At 43.2% G+C, this 16,759-nt stretch overlaps 2 protein-coding genes across 3 annotated transcripts in view; one reads left to right on the top strand and one right to left on the bottom strand.

Annotated features, from left to right (window-relative positions):
• Positions 1-14,479, bottom strand: part of WDR13 (WD repeat domain 13) — a 32,538-nt gene extending 18,059 nt beyond the window's left edge. The window contains exons 1-3 of one of the 2 annotated variants that reach the window (XM_082264706.1): positions 14,409-14,479; positions 6,215-6,301; positions 3,349-3,586 (exon numbers count right to left, since the gene is read on the bottom strand). In XM_082264706.1, coding sequence (XP_082120832.1) covers positions 3,349-3,586; positions 6,215-6,255 — 279 coding nt within the window. In that variant the 5' untranslated portion in view covers positions 6,256-6,301; positions 14,409-14,479. Of the gene's footprint in view, positions 1-3,348; positions 3,587-6,214; positions 6,302-14,392 lie in introns of both variants that reach the window. The other variant, XM_082264705.1, reaches the window with a different exon arrangement.
• A 635-nt stretch (positions 14,480-15,114) lies between these two features.
• ZWINT (ZW10 interacting kinetochore protein) overlaps positions 15,115-16,759 on the top strand; it is a 40,214-nt gene continuing 38,569 nt past the window's right edge. The window contains exon 1 of the mRNA XM_082263747.1: positions 15,115-15,252. Within this exon, the coding sequence (XP_082119873.1) occupies positions 15,233-15,252 (20 nt within the window). The 5' untranslated portion in view covers positions 15,115-15,232. The remainder of the gene's footprint in view (positions 15,253-16,759) is intronic.

The raw sequence follows: 16,759 nt of genomic DNA, 5'->3' as shown, positions 1-16,759 counted from the left end.
GTCAGTGGTTTAGATGTCACATCAGCTGATGTCTGACAACTGCCAGGCCTTAAACGTTGAATCCTAACTCCCGATTCCTGTTCAGGTTCCTTGTAGTTGCAGGTTCTACGGTGTAATCTCAGGAACTAGGAGACAGTCAGGGGAATTCACAAAGAGAGTCTACAACACTCTTCAGAATTCCAACATTCCTCCACACAACTAACGTCCATGTGCACAACAGATTCATGTTCCTGTTAGAAACAATTATGTGAATTTGGAACATGCAGAGATGCACTGAGACCAGAGTGTCTATACAGAGCTGAGCTCTCTTTCCCGCAACTGCAGCTTTCACACAGTTAGAGAAGCATATATTGTATTAAAGGGAAGGGGAGGGAAAAAGGGGGAAGGGGGGAAAGATTTTGGAAAATTAGGGAAAGTGGGACTTTAAATGAGACTCTTGCCATTGAGTCTCCATCCCTGTATACGATTAAAATATAGAACACATATGCCTCGTTTCCACTGAGCGGAACGGTTCGGGTCGGTACAGTTTGGAAGGGTTGGTCCGAATGGTCTGGCCTAATCAGGTGAGCGTTTCCACTGCAAGTGGGACCGCCAGGGGCCATGCTTTGTGCTTTTGTTTGACGTGAGCATTGACGTTTTCCTGTCCACCAATCAGTGGAATTTATCGTGTTACGCCAGTAGCTCCGCCCTAACCGTACCATACCATTTCCTATGGCCCTACATCTGAAGGAGGACCAGGAATGGTGCGGTTTGGTTCGGTTGTATGGGCCACTTTCATAATGGAAACACTGAAAATAGCGTACCGTACCGAACCGAACCAATCCAAACCGATCCACTCAGTGGAAACGAGGCAATAGTGTTCAAAAAATGTTTGGGACTTTATATGAGATGTGGCCAGTTTACAAATGATGTAAATAATTCATATACACATGCTGGAAAGCACAAAACAAGTATATAATTGATTAACATCGCGTATTTATTAATATATTCATGGCAGTTAACATCACAGTAAGAAATATAACTTACACAACGGTATTAACTGTCAATGGTAGGTAGGATCTCAATGGTAGGTCTTAAGGGGCTCGGCTTGATAGTCATACCATTGAGATCCTTTCTACACATATGGACCTTGCGCTTTGGCCTTGTGTGGGGATAACGCTCTCTCAGTTCCCATCTTGGACTTGTTTCCAGGTGATTCACAGCCCCATTGACAGTTAATACCTATGTGTAAGTTATATTTCTTACCCAATAATTCCAAACAATATATCCTTTCATTGGATGCAATATCACTTATGTATATGTGTCTTTTTAGATATCAATCATGCCTGCTCCTGAGGAAGTGAAAATATATTTCACGAAACGCGTTAAGCTTATGAGCCAATCTTTATTTACAAGCTCCATCATGCATATAATCATTCTCTATTTATCTCAACTATATTTGTCTGGAAATCCTTTTATTGTCCTTATCATTGTGTATGGTTTTACCAGATCATTACATTTCTTATATATACATACTTTGTATGTTTATTTACTGTTTTTGCATTGTATTTGTACTGTGATGTTTTGCATTGTATTTGTACTGTGATGTTAACTGCCATGAATATATTAATAAATACACGAGGTTAATCAATTATATACTTGTTTTGTGCTTACCAGCATGTGCATATGAATAATTTACATCATCATTTGTAAACTGGCCACATCTCATAAAGTCCCAAACATTTTTTGAACACTATGGGTTCTATATTTTAATCAGACAGAGAAGCAACTGAGAGGTTTTGTAGCTGGGTAGGGGGATCCTGATGGGGATTCACAGACACTAGTTCCCCATAAGGTCTGCTTCCCTTGTGATTGACAGGCAGTGGGAGGATTCATAGCCAATAGACAGCCTGCTATTGGCTATAGATTCTGCCCATTGCCTGCTGTCAATCACAAGGAGAGAGTAAACCTGACGGGGAATAGTGTCCCAGCTTCCCCATTAGGCTCTGCCTACAATCAGCATCACTGGTTGCTGAAAGGCAGTCAGCCTTGAAACCAAAGCTTACAGCATCCTTAACTAGTGCCTAGTGGGAGTGGAGGAGGTAGCAGTGGCAAACATACATTGTGTACAGCAAGGGTTAGCAACCCTTCAAAATGGGAGCAGATGATGGGTAGAGATTGCTGCCCTTCCTTGCCTACCCCCGGACTGCTCCCCCCCCGACATATGCAAAGTGGCGCATGGAAGGAACATAGTACGCTGTGCTGCTGACAAGCAGAAGGAATGGAAACCTGGACAGGAGGGGCAACATTTACTGAAACTGATCCCCTGCAGCTGAAAGGCAGGTTCTCCTTCTGCCGTCTTTCAGCTGCTGCAGGGAACCGGATCAAGCAAATGCAGCCCTTACTTCACCAATCGCCCCCTTTTGTCCATGTTCTGCTTTCTTCTGCTCTCCCTTTTGTGCTCCCCTTGTCTTCCCCACATTCCTTGAAGCGCTGCTAGTTTCCCCTCCTCTCCCTTCCACTGGCTGGTGCAGGGATCGTTTCAGGATTGGGGGGGGTGTAAGTGAGTAATTGTTACTGATCACTCACTGTTTTCATTCATAACTGAAGCATAGTAAGCTGTGTTTACTATGCTTTAGTTTGTGAATGAACAGGGAGACTGTGCAGAACTCTTAGTGGTTATTTATTCTGTGCAGCTGAGGCTTCAGGGATAGAGGACACAGTCCTCAATCTCCTTTCTCCGTCTCAGAAGTAAGACATCAGGAGTCTGTTTAGATCCCTGATATTTCACCAAAGCCATCCAACGGGGCTGTTAAAAAAAAAAAAAAAAAAAAAAAATAATAATAATAATAATAATAATAAAAAAATACTGATGCTGTCCACTGCTCTACTGACTGACACTGTCCACTTTTAAAGGTAGGCTAAGTTTGTTTTACAATATATTTTTTAAGTTTTCCTTAATAAATATATTATTTATATATATATATATATATATATATATATATATATATATATATATATATATATATATATATATAGCGCAGCGATCTTTGATCTCCTTCATTTTGTTCAGGTAGATCTCCAACTCTCAAAAGGTTTCCTACCCCTAGTGTACAGAGACAGGCATTTTTAAAATCTATGAACTGGAGGCAATAATTTATTTTATTTGGTGCAGTAATAGCAGCACCACAATAATTTAAGACTGTAGGTACTCTTTAAAAGGTGTTTAAAAGCATGTATATCAGAAAAAAACGGATTTCAGTTCATTTAAAGCAGACCGTACACTAGCAATTTCTGATGGCTTATTTTTGGTTGGGACAGTTTCTTTACTGCTTAATTAAAAAAAAAAAAAACCAGGGTCAGGCTTACCTCCATGCGATCCAGAGTAGTTCGAGAGCTACGGATGCTGTTACTGTGTGCCCTGAAGCTGCTCTGCTCAGAAAGAGGCCCGTAGCGTTGTGCCAAGAGCTGGCTGCGCAATTTCAAGTACTGACGTCGCAAGAGTGGATCATACCCCGCCTTTGCATTTTCACGGAGGAGCTGGCTGCGTCTTCGGATGTACTGTGTGCGAAACTGGGGGTGGGCAGGGGTGCGATATGCGTTGTACCTGGCAGAGTTAGAACATGGGTTAGTTACTGCAATAGTGCAAATCCGTCTGTGCACACATGTCACTAGAGAACTAGTTACAGTAAAGCTGTGCTTCTGGTGGAACTGGAGTATTTATTACTAAATGATGCTATTTGAGCAGGCCTAATGGAACATGGAGCTTGGAGTCCCTTAATGTCTGAAGTGAAGTTTCTGGCCTCATTGCATATTATCTCCCAGCTGCGGAGTTAGAAGTGGGTTTATTTACATTGCTTCTAAAGGGAAGCTTTACTGAGAGAAATATGTGTGTTGCCATTACTGATTTTATTTTTTATTTTTTTTAGAAAAATAAGTTTCCTGCCTTCAGTAATTAAGCATATCTGTGGAAGCCATAACTCAAGGTTTCTGGCTATGCAAGTAAACGCCAAGGCTGGTTTAAGACTAATAATGGATGTCTCCCAGGCCCTGCGCAACAGGATATCCCCTCTCTTATCCATGAGGTCTCTAAGCATACCCATGTCATCAAAGGCTAGATCCATTTTATTGGAGATTTTTGAAAGAGGCACGTCCAACTTGTAAAAAAATTATTTCCTCTCAGAATTCTCCCATTCTAATCTAATTGTATCTAGAAGGGAGCTGTGTACAGAAAAAACCCTGGCCTTCTTCTTATGCATTCATTCAGTTGGTGTAGGGAACACCCCCCTGAAATGTCATCTCATGCTTGTGTGGTTGCCTCACTGATTTTCCCTTAAGTTTGGTACAATTCAAAATGTAGGCACTCCCTGCAATAGGAATTTCTGTTTTGATTAGATGCTCCTCCAAGGGTTTAATACTTCCAAAGGGATACAGACCCTTTTCTCATTAGAACACTGAGATTGCACCAGCTGAATATAATAAACCAGACCCTCTTACTCAGAATCAGTGTGCAAAAGACAAATGGAAAAAAAAACACAATTTCTTCAGCAAAAGATTCGATCCAACATAATTGCAACAGTAGCTTACCTCAACAAACAAGGGGGTACAAGAAGTCAGACTTTGTAATTCACAGCCCAAAATATTATTTCCTTTGGCTGAGGTGAATCTAGCCTCCATTTCATCACTTCATCTGAAAGGGACTTGTTTGGCAGATTACCTCAGCCACTACCGGGTCCGTCGGAACAGTTGGTTCCTCAACCCGGACATTTTTATGGAAATTACAAGCAGGTGGGGTTCCCTAGAGGTGGACCTTTTTGAAGCCCAAACAAACAGCAAAACAGAGATTCTTTTCCCTGAATCCAGGGGATCAGCCTCTGGGGATCTACACTTTTGCGAATCCCTGGTCATTCAGCCTCTGCTACGCCTTCCTACCTATCAGACTAATCCCGGAAGTTTCTTCTGAAAAAAACACCAATTTGATCCCGATAGCCCCCTTTTGGCCCAAGCCTCGAAACCTCCAGTGACTCTCCCTATGAGACAGAACCTGTGGTCTCCTGGTCCAGTATCTCATTCTCAGGTGGCATCATTAAACTTAACAGCTTGGTATCTAAAAAGAAGATACTAAGCTCCCAGGTGTTCTCAGACAAGGTTGTCAAAACCCTAGTTAATTCCCAGAAGCCTGTCACATGAGCTATATACTACAAAATTTGGAAGAAATGTAACTCGTGGTTGTATGAAAATCGAAGATTTTCTCCCGATGTTCCATCTATTCTGGAATTTTTTCAAGAGGGTGCTGACAAGGGTCTATCCCTTAGTATTTTAAAGGTTAAGGTACAGCCATTAGTGTTTTCCTCCAGTACTCCCTTTTGGAAAGGCCGGTCATAGCGAGGTTTTTCAAGGCAATTGCCAGGTCAAAACCATGGTTGTCAGAACATGTCCTACTTGTCCCCGTCCCGAATGCTTCACACACCCCGCTATGTATCCCAGGCTCCGCTTGCACATCTCCAGGCCGGGACCGCCATAGCGGGTGCCGCCGGGGAAAGAGGAGAACAGACACGCGACGGCTCTCCGCCCCTTCTTGACCCATAAGTGATGTGTGATGTCACTTCCAGGTGCAAGTTGACAGTTTTTACAGGCCATGAAGGCCAGAAAGTATGTAATGCAGTACGATCTGCACTGCATTACATTCAGGGGAGCACAAGGGAGACATGCACATATATGCATGTACAAGCGTAAACGCACCCTTTAGGGTGCTTACGCATAAAAAAAAAAAAAAAATAAGTTGATTGTGATACACGTTACATATAGCCACGCACAGACTGGCTCCTAACTTTTTTTAGTGGCTTCTAGATTCAAAACAAATTTGTCAAAATTGTCAAGTCCTTCACTAGCATGAGATAAAGTAGTGGACAGGGCAGAAATCAGACATCAGGGGGGCATCTCAACTCTTTTCTCTGATAAAGTAGGTAAAGCAAAATGGGCCAATATGAAGCATAAGGACATTGCTTTGGTTAGCATAGTTTTATATTTAAACTCTTGCATTGGCTCCATCATGCCTAATTTTAATTATTTTAGAAAACAAATCTTAACATCTTTCTACATCATTTCTCAAGTCTATAATGACCCACAGTGTACAGTATAGAAACAAAAAGGTCATCATATAAAATTGTGTAATACACAGTAAACACCTTACAGGTAGATTATTTTAGAAAAGGAATTCTTTGATTTGTTTTACCTTGCATCAACTGCGAGGACCTGCTGCCAAACTGCAGCCATTCCACGAAAAATACAGGTTTCCTCAGTCTGACAGGACGGAGAGATCCTACAAATTAAAAGTATGAGTGAAAATTAAATGACTGGCCCTATTTTTATGGCATACAAACAAAATCTTCACAAGTCAAATATAAACCTAATAAATAAGCCCTATAGAGATTTGGTAAAGTTTTATCTAAAAATTAGATACCATAGTAGTACATTACCTGTCCTATGTTTCAGAAACATTAAGAGATAGACTTTATGGCCTCAGCAGTTAATAGAGGAATACCTCTTTTGCCAATTTTCAGGCTTCAAAGAATGGTCCTGTATTTGGCTCCATCCATCTCCCCATCAATTTTAACCATCTTCCCTGTCCCTGCTGAAGAAAAGCAGGCCCAAACCATGATGCTGCCACCACCATGTTTGACAGTGGGGATGGTGTGTTCAGGGTGATGAGCTGTGTTGCTTTTACGCCAAACATAACATTTTGCATTGTTGCCAAAAAGTTTGATTTTGGTTTCATCTGACCAGAGCACCTTCTTCCACATGTTTGGTGTGTCTCCCAGGTGGCTTGTGGCAAACTTTAAACGACACTTTTTATGGATATCTTTAAGAAATGGCTTTCTTCTTGCCACTCTTCCATAAAGGCCAGATTTGTGCAGTATACGACTGATTGTTGTCCTATGGACAGAGTCTCCCACCTCAGCTGTAGATCTCTGCAGTTCATCCAGAGTGATCATGGGCCTCTTGGCTGCATCTCTGATCAGTCTTCTCCTTGTATGAGCTGACAGTTTAGAGGGACGGCCAAGTCTTCGTAGATTTGCAGTGGTCTGATACTCCTTCCATTTCAATATTATCGCTTGCACAGTGCTCCTTGGGATGTTTAAAGCTTGGGAAATTTTTTTGTATCCAAATCCGGCTTTAAACTTCTCCACAACAGTATTTCGGACCTGCCTGGTGTGTTCCTTGTTCTTCATGATGCTCTCTGCGCTTTAAACGGACCTCTAAGTCTATCACAGTGCAGGTGCATTTATACAGAGACTTGATTACACACAGGTGGATTCTATTTATCATCATTAGTCATTTAGGTCAACATTGGATCATTCAGAGATCCTCACCGAACTTCTGGAGAGAGAGTTTGCTGCACTGAAAGTAAAGGGGCTGAATAATTTTGCACGCCCAATTTTTCAGTTTTTTATTTGTTAACAAAGTTTGAAATAGCCAATAAATTTTGTTCCACTTCATGATTGTGTCCCACTTGTTGATTCTTCACAAAAAAATTACAGTTTTAAATCTTTATGTTTGAAGCCTGAAATGTGGCAAAAGGTCGAAAAGTTTAAGGGGGCCGAATACTTTCGCAAGGCACTGTACATGTAGGAGTTTCATACATAAGGACATAAGGGGACTTTAAAGCGGAGTTCCACCCAAAAGTGGAACTTCCGCTTTAGGGAGTCCTGACCCCCCGACATGCCACATTTGGCATGTCATTTTTTGGGGGGGGGAGCGGGTACCTAGTTTTGACAGGTACCCGCTCCCACTTCCGCTCGGAGCGCCGCGGCGCCCTGAGCGGAAGTTCTCCTCTCCCCCTCCCTCCCTGCAATCTTCTGGGACACGTCAGAGGTCCCAGAAGATTGCCGGCCAATCACGGCGCGCAGCGCGACTCGCGCATGCGCAGTGGGTACCCGGCTGTGAAGCCGCAAACTGTAACAGCCGGGTGCCCACAGCAGTGATGCCGGCGCCGAGGGAGAGGATCGAGGCTTCCGGCGGCCGCATCGCTGGACCGTTGGACAGGTGAGTAAATGGCTGGAACTCCGCTTTAAATGCTAATCTATGATAGGAACACAGAGCCTTACATATAACAATATTGAACATTGAATAAAACAACACAGTGGGGTTGATTTACTAAACCTGGAGCATGTAAAATCTGCATAGAAACCAATCAGCATCCAGGTTTGAGGCCTGGTTCACGCTGGTGTGACATATGCTCCGACTTTGGGAACTCATGTCGCATGACGTGTACAAATCAATCGTTCCCGATGAGAGTCGTCTTAACTGGTCCGACACAAGTCGTCCGACTTTGAACAAGGTTCCTGCACTACTTTGGTCCAACTTCAGCTCATTCAATATAATTGAAGTCATACAAACACATTGAAATGGTCATGGGACTTTAAAGTCATGACCGTTGCAATGTGTTTGTATATATTCATGGGATGGAGGCATATCTCTTTTATGCTTAGAGCAGATCTTTCTTTTTTAAATATAATTGAAGTGGGATCAAATTGGGATCCTCATCCTAACCATCCGACTTGCGATATCCAACATGGTGATTACAGCAGCAGGAAAAGGATTTTATATCATGCTGGGATTGTTTTGACTGGTCAAAGGACATGTCAGACTATCACAAAGTTGGTGCAAAATCCTATCCTGTTCATTCAAGTCAGATGAAAGTAGGACGGATGTTGCAGGGCAAAGTACAACATGTCGTACAACAGTCGTGCCACACTGGTCCATCAGGACTGTCATCCTACTTTGCCCTGCGACATCAGTCCTACATCAGTCCTACTTCCATCTGACTTGAATGAACAGGATAAATTTTGTTCCAACTTTGAGATAGTCAGGCTTGTCCTTTGACCAAACAAAACAATCCCAGAATGACATAAATTAAGTTTTCCTGCTACTGTATTCACCATGCCGGATGTCACATGTTGGATGGTTAGGACAAGGATCCGACTTCAATGATATTGAATGGGCTGCAAACGGACCAAAGTCAGACCAAAGATTGCTGCACTAGCACACCGCAACCCTGTGCATTTCACTTGAATGGAGTTGTGTTCCACAGGTGCTATACATGCTGCAAGCGACGTGGGGTATAGATCCTGAAAAAATGCTTTGCATGTGTACACCCTTTACTGCAGCTCAAGGGGGTAGCGATTGGGGGGTAAAAGTGTGGCTGAACCACAGGGTTTTCCATCCCCCAACTGCGATAGTGTAAATGGGATTTTTGACTTACCATAAAATCCATTTCTCTGATGTTCATTGACGGACACCGCTCTTCATCTTCATGACCGTAGGGTTATGCTGCCCCCACTTCCTGCTATAGGTATTCAGTCTTGTAATAAGCAGTCAGACAAAAAAAAAACCCAACTCCAAAGAGGGGCGGGTGCTGTGTCCATCGATGAACATCAGAGAAATGGATTTTATGGTAAGTCAAAAATCCCATTTTTCTTTCATTCATTGACGGACACAGCTCTTCATCTTCATGATAGCCAACCAGGTAACATGGAGCTAAACTGAGAGGAACTGGAGCCCACCTGAAAAAAATAGCACCCTCAAAGAGGACAAATCCTCTAAACAGCAGCCTGCAAAACTTTGCGGCCAAAAGAAGCATCCGGAGATGCCAACACGTCCACTTTATAAAACTTTGTGAATGTGTGCACAGACGACCAAGTGGCAGCTTTGCAAACTTGCACCACTGATGCCTGATGACGGAAGGCCCAGGAGGCATTAAGCGTCGGAGTAGAGTGCACCCTGACAGGGAAAGGAGGAACCTGACCCTTAATAGAATAGGCTGAACCATCTGGAAATGGTCGCAGCAGAAGCAGCCAGCCCCTTGCGAGGTCCATCCGTGAGGACAAACATTGAGTCTGACTTTCAAAACGACTCCGCAGCTGCCAAGTACACCCCGATTGCCTGAACCACAGCCAGAGAATCCAAGGCAACTTCCTTAAGATGCTTAGGCTTAGGACACAGGTAAGGCAACACAATGTCTTAATTTAGATGAAAATCGGAGATGACCTTTGAAAGGAACGATGGACATGGTCGGAGAACCACCTTATCTCTTTAAACAACTAGAGAAGGTGAACGGCAAGACAGCGCCGCCAGATCAGACACCCTGCGTGCCTAAGTAATAGCCACCAAAAAGGTCACCTTCTGGGAGAATGTAAGCAGGGGAATCTCCCGAATATTTTCAAAGCGAGGTTTCTGAAGACCTGTCAACACCAAATTGAGGTCTGACAGAAGCAAGGGGGACCGCACCAGGGAGCCAAATGCCTCACTCCCTGGAGAAAAGTAAACACCAAGGAGTGTCCAGAGTCAGTCCCAAATATTCCAGGCTCGTGGACAGGACCAGAGCAGACTTGTCAGAATCCACCCAAACTCGCTCAGCCTTTGCAGAGTGATCTCCAAATTGGCCAACAGGGCAGACGAAGACTCACAAAAGCAGATCGTCCAGGTACCCCAGTATCGCAATCCCCCACTGACGCAATAATGCTAGAACCGGGGTGGCAACACTTTGTTCTCGCCCCTGCTCCTCGGGTCTTCACAAAAGAGTAACGCCACAAATTGATAATACTCATCGCCTACGGCAAAGCGGAGGAAGTGATGATGGACAATACAAATGGGGATGTGAAGGTAAGCTTCCTTAATGTTGATGGATGCGAGAAAGTCCCCTTGATGTAGGGATTCTAGGACCAAAGATCCCAACAAGGAACTAGGTCCTTACTCCTGACTAGGCAGAAAAAAACCTGAATACATATAGCAGAAAGTGGGGGTATACCCCAAGGGACTGTCCCAGTGGCGTGCTCAAGCTTTTCTCTGCCTAGTGTCCTACTCCTGTAGGGGACAGCATATCCCTACAGTCATGAAGATGAAGAGCTGTGTCTGTCAACGAATGAAAGAGAAAAATCCCTTAGAGCCGATGAAGCTGCCATCTTAACCTCTATTTACATCAGCAACTACCATGATTCTGCACATAGGATTAGTCATGACAACAACCATTTAAGGGCTTGACAGTTCAGTTGAGAGCTAACATAAGCTCACTGGCAACTGTAAGGGCTCATTCACATGGGTGGGCTCCGCCAGTGGGAATCTGTCAACTGATCCCCGCTGAATAGGCGGATTACAGGTTTGTGTCCGCTCCACTTATGTAGAGCGGACAGGGACACAGCCGCTGTCCTCCATGGGCAGTCAGAGGTAAATGGGCCGCCTGTTTGTTTACAACAGACTGCCATCCGATCCCCCATCTTTCTGTTTTTATAGGATAGGATTGGGTCAGATGTCAGCCGGTGTAAACAGACACATGTCCGTTTACATCCACTGCTCCACAAAGGGCACTGGATGGTCCACCTTAAAAAAAACTGACAGGCAGGCCCAATAAGTCTTTCCTTCTGAAAGGGGCCTAACAGTTATCACTGGAGGCATGCCCTGAACGTAAGTGATTTGAAAAATGGTTAAAGTGGAACTTTAGTCAGAAAATGAAGACCTGCTAGATGACTTCAGGCTGGCCCCTTTTGCAGGTATAGCTATAGAAAACATTAAAAATAAGTGTCTATACTGTTTAAAATCCAGTAATACACTGTCTCTCCCTGCTCTGCACATGCTCAGTTGCTCTCCATTTTTAGGCACTGCCAAGTTTGTAGAGGCCGATCTGCTGACAACCTTAAAGCGGAATTAAACCCTCCTATCCTTTACTGCCAAGGAAACTGCTTCTATTTGATCTTCAACTGCCATGGTGGCTGCTCCTGATGATGTCACATCAATGAAACGCGTAGAGCATCATTACTTCACTTCTGCTTATACACCTCTGGTCCGTGGAACGCAGGTCGTTCTGAAATTACTGTTTGTTTTAACCACCTCGAGTTTCCTTGTTTGTTTGTGAGAATATATTACTACTAAAATAAACCACGTATTTTTTATGGATTTACGCTACGAGTTGTTTCCACTTCTGCATACCTGTGGTTACCGGAAATACATTTCTAAGAGAATTGGCATTCGTGGTCCATATATCCGAGGTCTTTACCACTGAGCATTAATAGGAGAAGCCATATTAAGCCTGTGATTGATGCTCCCTACCCCTGTAGAGGGGGTTCTCTCTGGGGAGTGCGGTCCTGGTATTCACAGTCACGATTTATGACTGAAGATTGGCAAATCATCGGCATCTTACTAATTATCAACTTTTCATATGGATTTTATTTATATTTTCTTTTTTTTTTTTTATGGATTTTATTCAAGTTACGGACTTTTTTTTACGGATTGAGAGATTTTTTATGCATTTTTATATATGGATTAATCTTTTTGCACATATTGCCACTTTATTGTGATTTTTCTCTTCTGGGTTTATTAAATTTTTTAGCACCAAGCACTTTATTTTGCTGAAATTTTCTATTGTTTTTCCTAGAATTGATGTTTGTTACATTTACTTTTTTTTTTTGCAAAGCACTTTGTTTCTATTGTTCTTTTTACAACTGATATTTGTCAGATTCACATATTTTCACCCATTGCTTTTTCACATTCCATCACACCCCCAAGGCAGCACCACCTATCCTTCCCTTTATACTGTTAGTGCTGTACATGTGATCAGCCATTTAATGGTTTGACAGTTTGGTTGAGGAAACAAGCAAATGTGACAGTTAGCAATCCCGGCATTCCAAGAATGTAACTTTTTTAAACCGTTAAAGTGTTACTAAACCCAGGAGCTTGCATTCACTATATCTGGTCTCCCACAGTACACAGAACATCGAAATGCAATAGTTTTAGTAATTATAAACTGTTTATTACCATTTCTCATCAGCAGTATATAGCAGTCTTGTGACTTCTATCAGTGTGTGGTAAAGCTTGTAGGAGGAGTTTTCATTCTCCTCTGACTGTCCTATAAATCTGCAAGACCCCTGACTGTCTGCACAGTGCTGATCACTAGGAGTGGGCTCAGGTATGTTCAGATTGTACCCGCCAGAAAACCAGCCCACGGGTTCATACACACGCTGCCTCTATTTAGCGGTATGCAGTGATTGCTTCATGGCGGGTAGGATCGAACACAGCTGAGCCCATCATTACTGATCTCATGCACTCACCTAAGAGAAGAAAAAAAAAAAAACTTTCTAGCAATACACCCCAAACTGAGCGTGTACAGCCTGACCCCTTTCATCTATATTATCCCAGATAGAAGTTGGAGACACTGGAAGAAAGTAAAGACAGGATCAAACAGACTTTTTTTTTTTTTTTTTTACACAATGCTGAGGATTAACCCCCTTAGGTTCCACAATGAGTATAACAAGCATGCTTTACTGCATACACACTGATTTTACTGTTGTGGGTTTAGTAAAGCTTTAAATCCATGGGTTTAGTTCCACTTTATGATTTACTGCTATTCAGGGGCTCTGGGCTTCAGCAAAATGGCAGCCTCCAGCAAGAAGAAACAGGAGCAATGCTGGAGACAATTTACAGGACACACTCATTTTGGTGGCATAATTATTAATGTGGAATGTATACTTCTTGCTACATTCCACATTATTATTATTATTTTATCAAGTTATGGGTAACGTTCTGCTTTAAAGAGGAAGTAAGCTTCCTTTACTGACTTGTAGCTATAGTTAAGCCTATGATAAGGCTTACCTATAGGTAGTGTAAATACCTCCTAAACATGTACCGTTTAGGAGGTATTTACATTACATGCAGTCATTGACACCACTGGTGCATGCATTCTGAAGAAACGGCTACCCATGCCCTTCCTTCAGAGCCCTGTGCCATAAACAGCAGCTCCAGCGAGCATGCGCGGGAGTGATGTCACTGCTGCTCTGGCCAGTCACAGAGCTGGAGCCTGCGTGCCCGGAAGCAAGACGGGTGAAGATGGGAGCCACCACTGGAACAGCTTCGTTTTAAGGTAAGTGTCACATAATGTGCTAGTATGCAATGCTAGCACATTAGGACTTTACCTTGTAGGGGGGAAAAAAAAAAAAACATCCAGCGGTTACCAACCACTTTAAGTCGATGAGTTTAGTTCCACTTTACGGGAAGTTACAATATAATGGGCTTACTGGCTGGACAACCAGGTGAAAATAAAGGAAGGAACGGTGCAATCATAGAGATTGTACAATCACATTGTAACATAAATGATCAGCATTTGGTTGGTTATCATTTCATTTTCTGGCCAGTATAATAGATGGAAAGAAATGATAGACAGGTGTCAGTGGTATTGTTATTAGGATGGGATATGACATTGTCTCTATATAGAAGCACAGTGATATTCTATAACATAGGAGAGCCCCTCTAGTAATGGATCTGACAGATCAGGACATAGCTGGGAGATTGCAGCCACCATCACCCCCTTTATCCTCACAGGCCCCCATCTTTCATATACTAGAAATGTCAGGAAAACACACACAATATACACAGATAACCTGCTCCGCCGGAAGCTCCATCCGCCCAGACTCCTGCGGTGATGTCATTATTAGTGGTAACTCCCATTCTATTGGATCCTTAGCTGTCAAACCTTCCGCCAATCACACAGCTTCCATCTGGTCCTTGTCCAATAGTTTCCCTGTGTGGGCGGTGCTTCTTGCCATCCAACCTGACTACCACACGAGGTCGCCTCCCTTTTCTCTTATAACGCAGAGGAGCCATTTTACTGTAGTCTACTGAACCTATTTATTTATCTTCATAACAGACAATAATAGGGAATAATCAATAAAGGTTGTAATTAACTATCCTGATAGAAACTAGAACATTATAGATTTTTAAACACAAGAGGGGAGCTTTACGTTGGATTTAATTCAGCACGGAAGGCGACATTTTGTTGTAGCCCACAAATTAAACCTTTCAGTTGAAACCTTGACAAGAGGAATTGTATTTAAAAAGAAAGTTTGCCTTTACCGAGATGGCGACCGGGAGTACCGCTGTTGAGTTTACTGGTAAAATAAATGTAAAATTCAAGACTTGTGTGGGTGTAAGATGTCCGCCGCTGCTTCATATTCGGTCACATTAGGAAATCTATTGGAACGCATAGCAGCCATGTTGGAACGCATTGCGCATGCGCCGTAAGTGGTTCTAGTCCGAACGCCACTTCCGGTTGCGGAATCTGATAGAACATCGTCTCCATAACAGCCAGCGCAATGGCTCACGGGAAGAGGCGGGAATTAGGAATTTTGCGGCCAATAGAGACGGTAGACGTGAGCACCCGGTAGCCAATACATTTTGTAGCGCGGAAGCGGGAAGGGGTGACAGGATGGCAGAAGCGGCACAGCAGTAAGTAACGAGACGAAGTGAACCCGTAGACGGGCTCCGCTCTCCCGTAATGGAGGCGGGTTTTTTGTAGTTCACGGCCGTCCTGCTGAGTGGCCACCGGGGGCGCTGTTTTATCGCTGTCTGCGGTCATAGCTGAGCACTGAGGTGTTCTCAGCTTTCCACAGTTGTCCCCCTCAGGTATTACTGGCCTTTGCACCAGAAATCACTTGTCACATCATAGAAGTTCTCTGTATCCTCCTCCCCACCCCTTTACAGAGACTGGGGGGTAATATACAGTGTCTCACTCTCAGACATGTTCTGTCTCAGCTGCTGCCCCTGTCATAGCAACCAATCCGCTTCTAGCTTTCAATTTTCCACACATCTTAGAAAAAAAATCTGATTGGCTGCTCCAGGTGAGGCAAAGCGTGTCTAAGTTACTTTTTATTAAAGCGTTTGTACACCCAAAATTTAAAAAAAAAAAAAACCTGTAAGACAAAGGCATAATGAGCTAGTATGCATCGCATACTAGCTCATTATGTATTACTTACCTTAGAACGAAGCCCGACACAGACCCCCGGACACTGCTGCGGGCGCTACCATGATCCCTCGGCGTCTCTTCCGGGTTCGGCGGCTCCGGCGCTGTGATTGGCCGGAGCTGCGATGACATCACTCCCACGCATGCGCGCAGGAGTCATTTTCCAGGAAGCAAAACTGAAGGTCCCCCCGGACTTTCAGAGCGCATTGCGCCGCTCGTGTGAGTGGCTGCATGCACTGCAAATATCTCCTAAACCATGCCGGTTTAGGAGATATTAATTGTACCTACAGGTAAGCCTTATTATAGACTTACCTGTAGGTAAAAGTGTCAAAAAGCGGGATACTACCGCTTTAACCACTTCAGCTCTGGAAGATTTAACCTCCTTCCCCCCTTCATGACCAGGCCATTTTTTGCGATACGGCACTGCGTTACTTTACCTGACAATTGCGCATTCATGCAAAGCTGTACCCAAATAAAATTGGTATCCTTTTTCCCTAATCTAGCTTTCTTTTGGTGGCATTTGATCACCTCTGCAGTTTTTATTGGCGCTAAAAAACATAAATTTTGTGTTTAAAAAAAAAAAAAAATCCTAGATTTTTTGCTTTCTCCTATAAAACATATCCAATAAAAAAAATCTAATTTCTTCATCAATTTAGGTCAATATGTATTCTGCTACATGTTTTTGGTAAAAAAAATAAAATCCCTATAAGTGATTATTGATTTTGTGCAAAAGTTATTGCATCTACAAACTATGGGATTTTTATTTTTTTACTAGTAATGGCGGCGATCAGCACCTTCTAGTGGGACTGTGACATTGCGGCGCACAAATTGGACACCTGACACTTTTTTGAGGGCTAGTGACACTGATACAGTGATCAGTGCTAAAAAAAACAATTGCACTGTCACTGTACTAATGACACTGGCTGGGAAGGGGTTAACATCAGGGGCAATCAAAGGGTTAAATGTGTGCCTAAGTTGTGCTTTCTCACTGTG

This window comes from Pelophylax lessonae, assembly GCF_965119305.1.
Source record: "Pelophylax lessonae genome assembly, chromosome: 7".
NCBI lineage: Eukaryota > Metazoa > Chordata > Amphibia > Anura > Ranidae > Pelophylax > Pelophylax lessonae.
The sequence above is the reverse complement of the archived record's forward strand: the minus strand, read 5'-3'. Positions and strand labels throughout refer to the sequence as shown.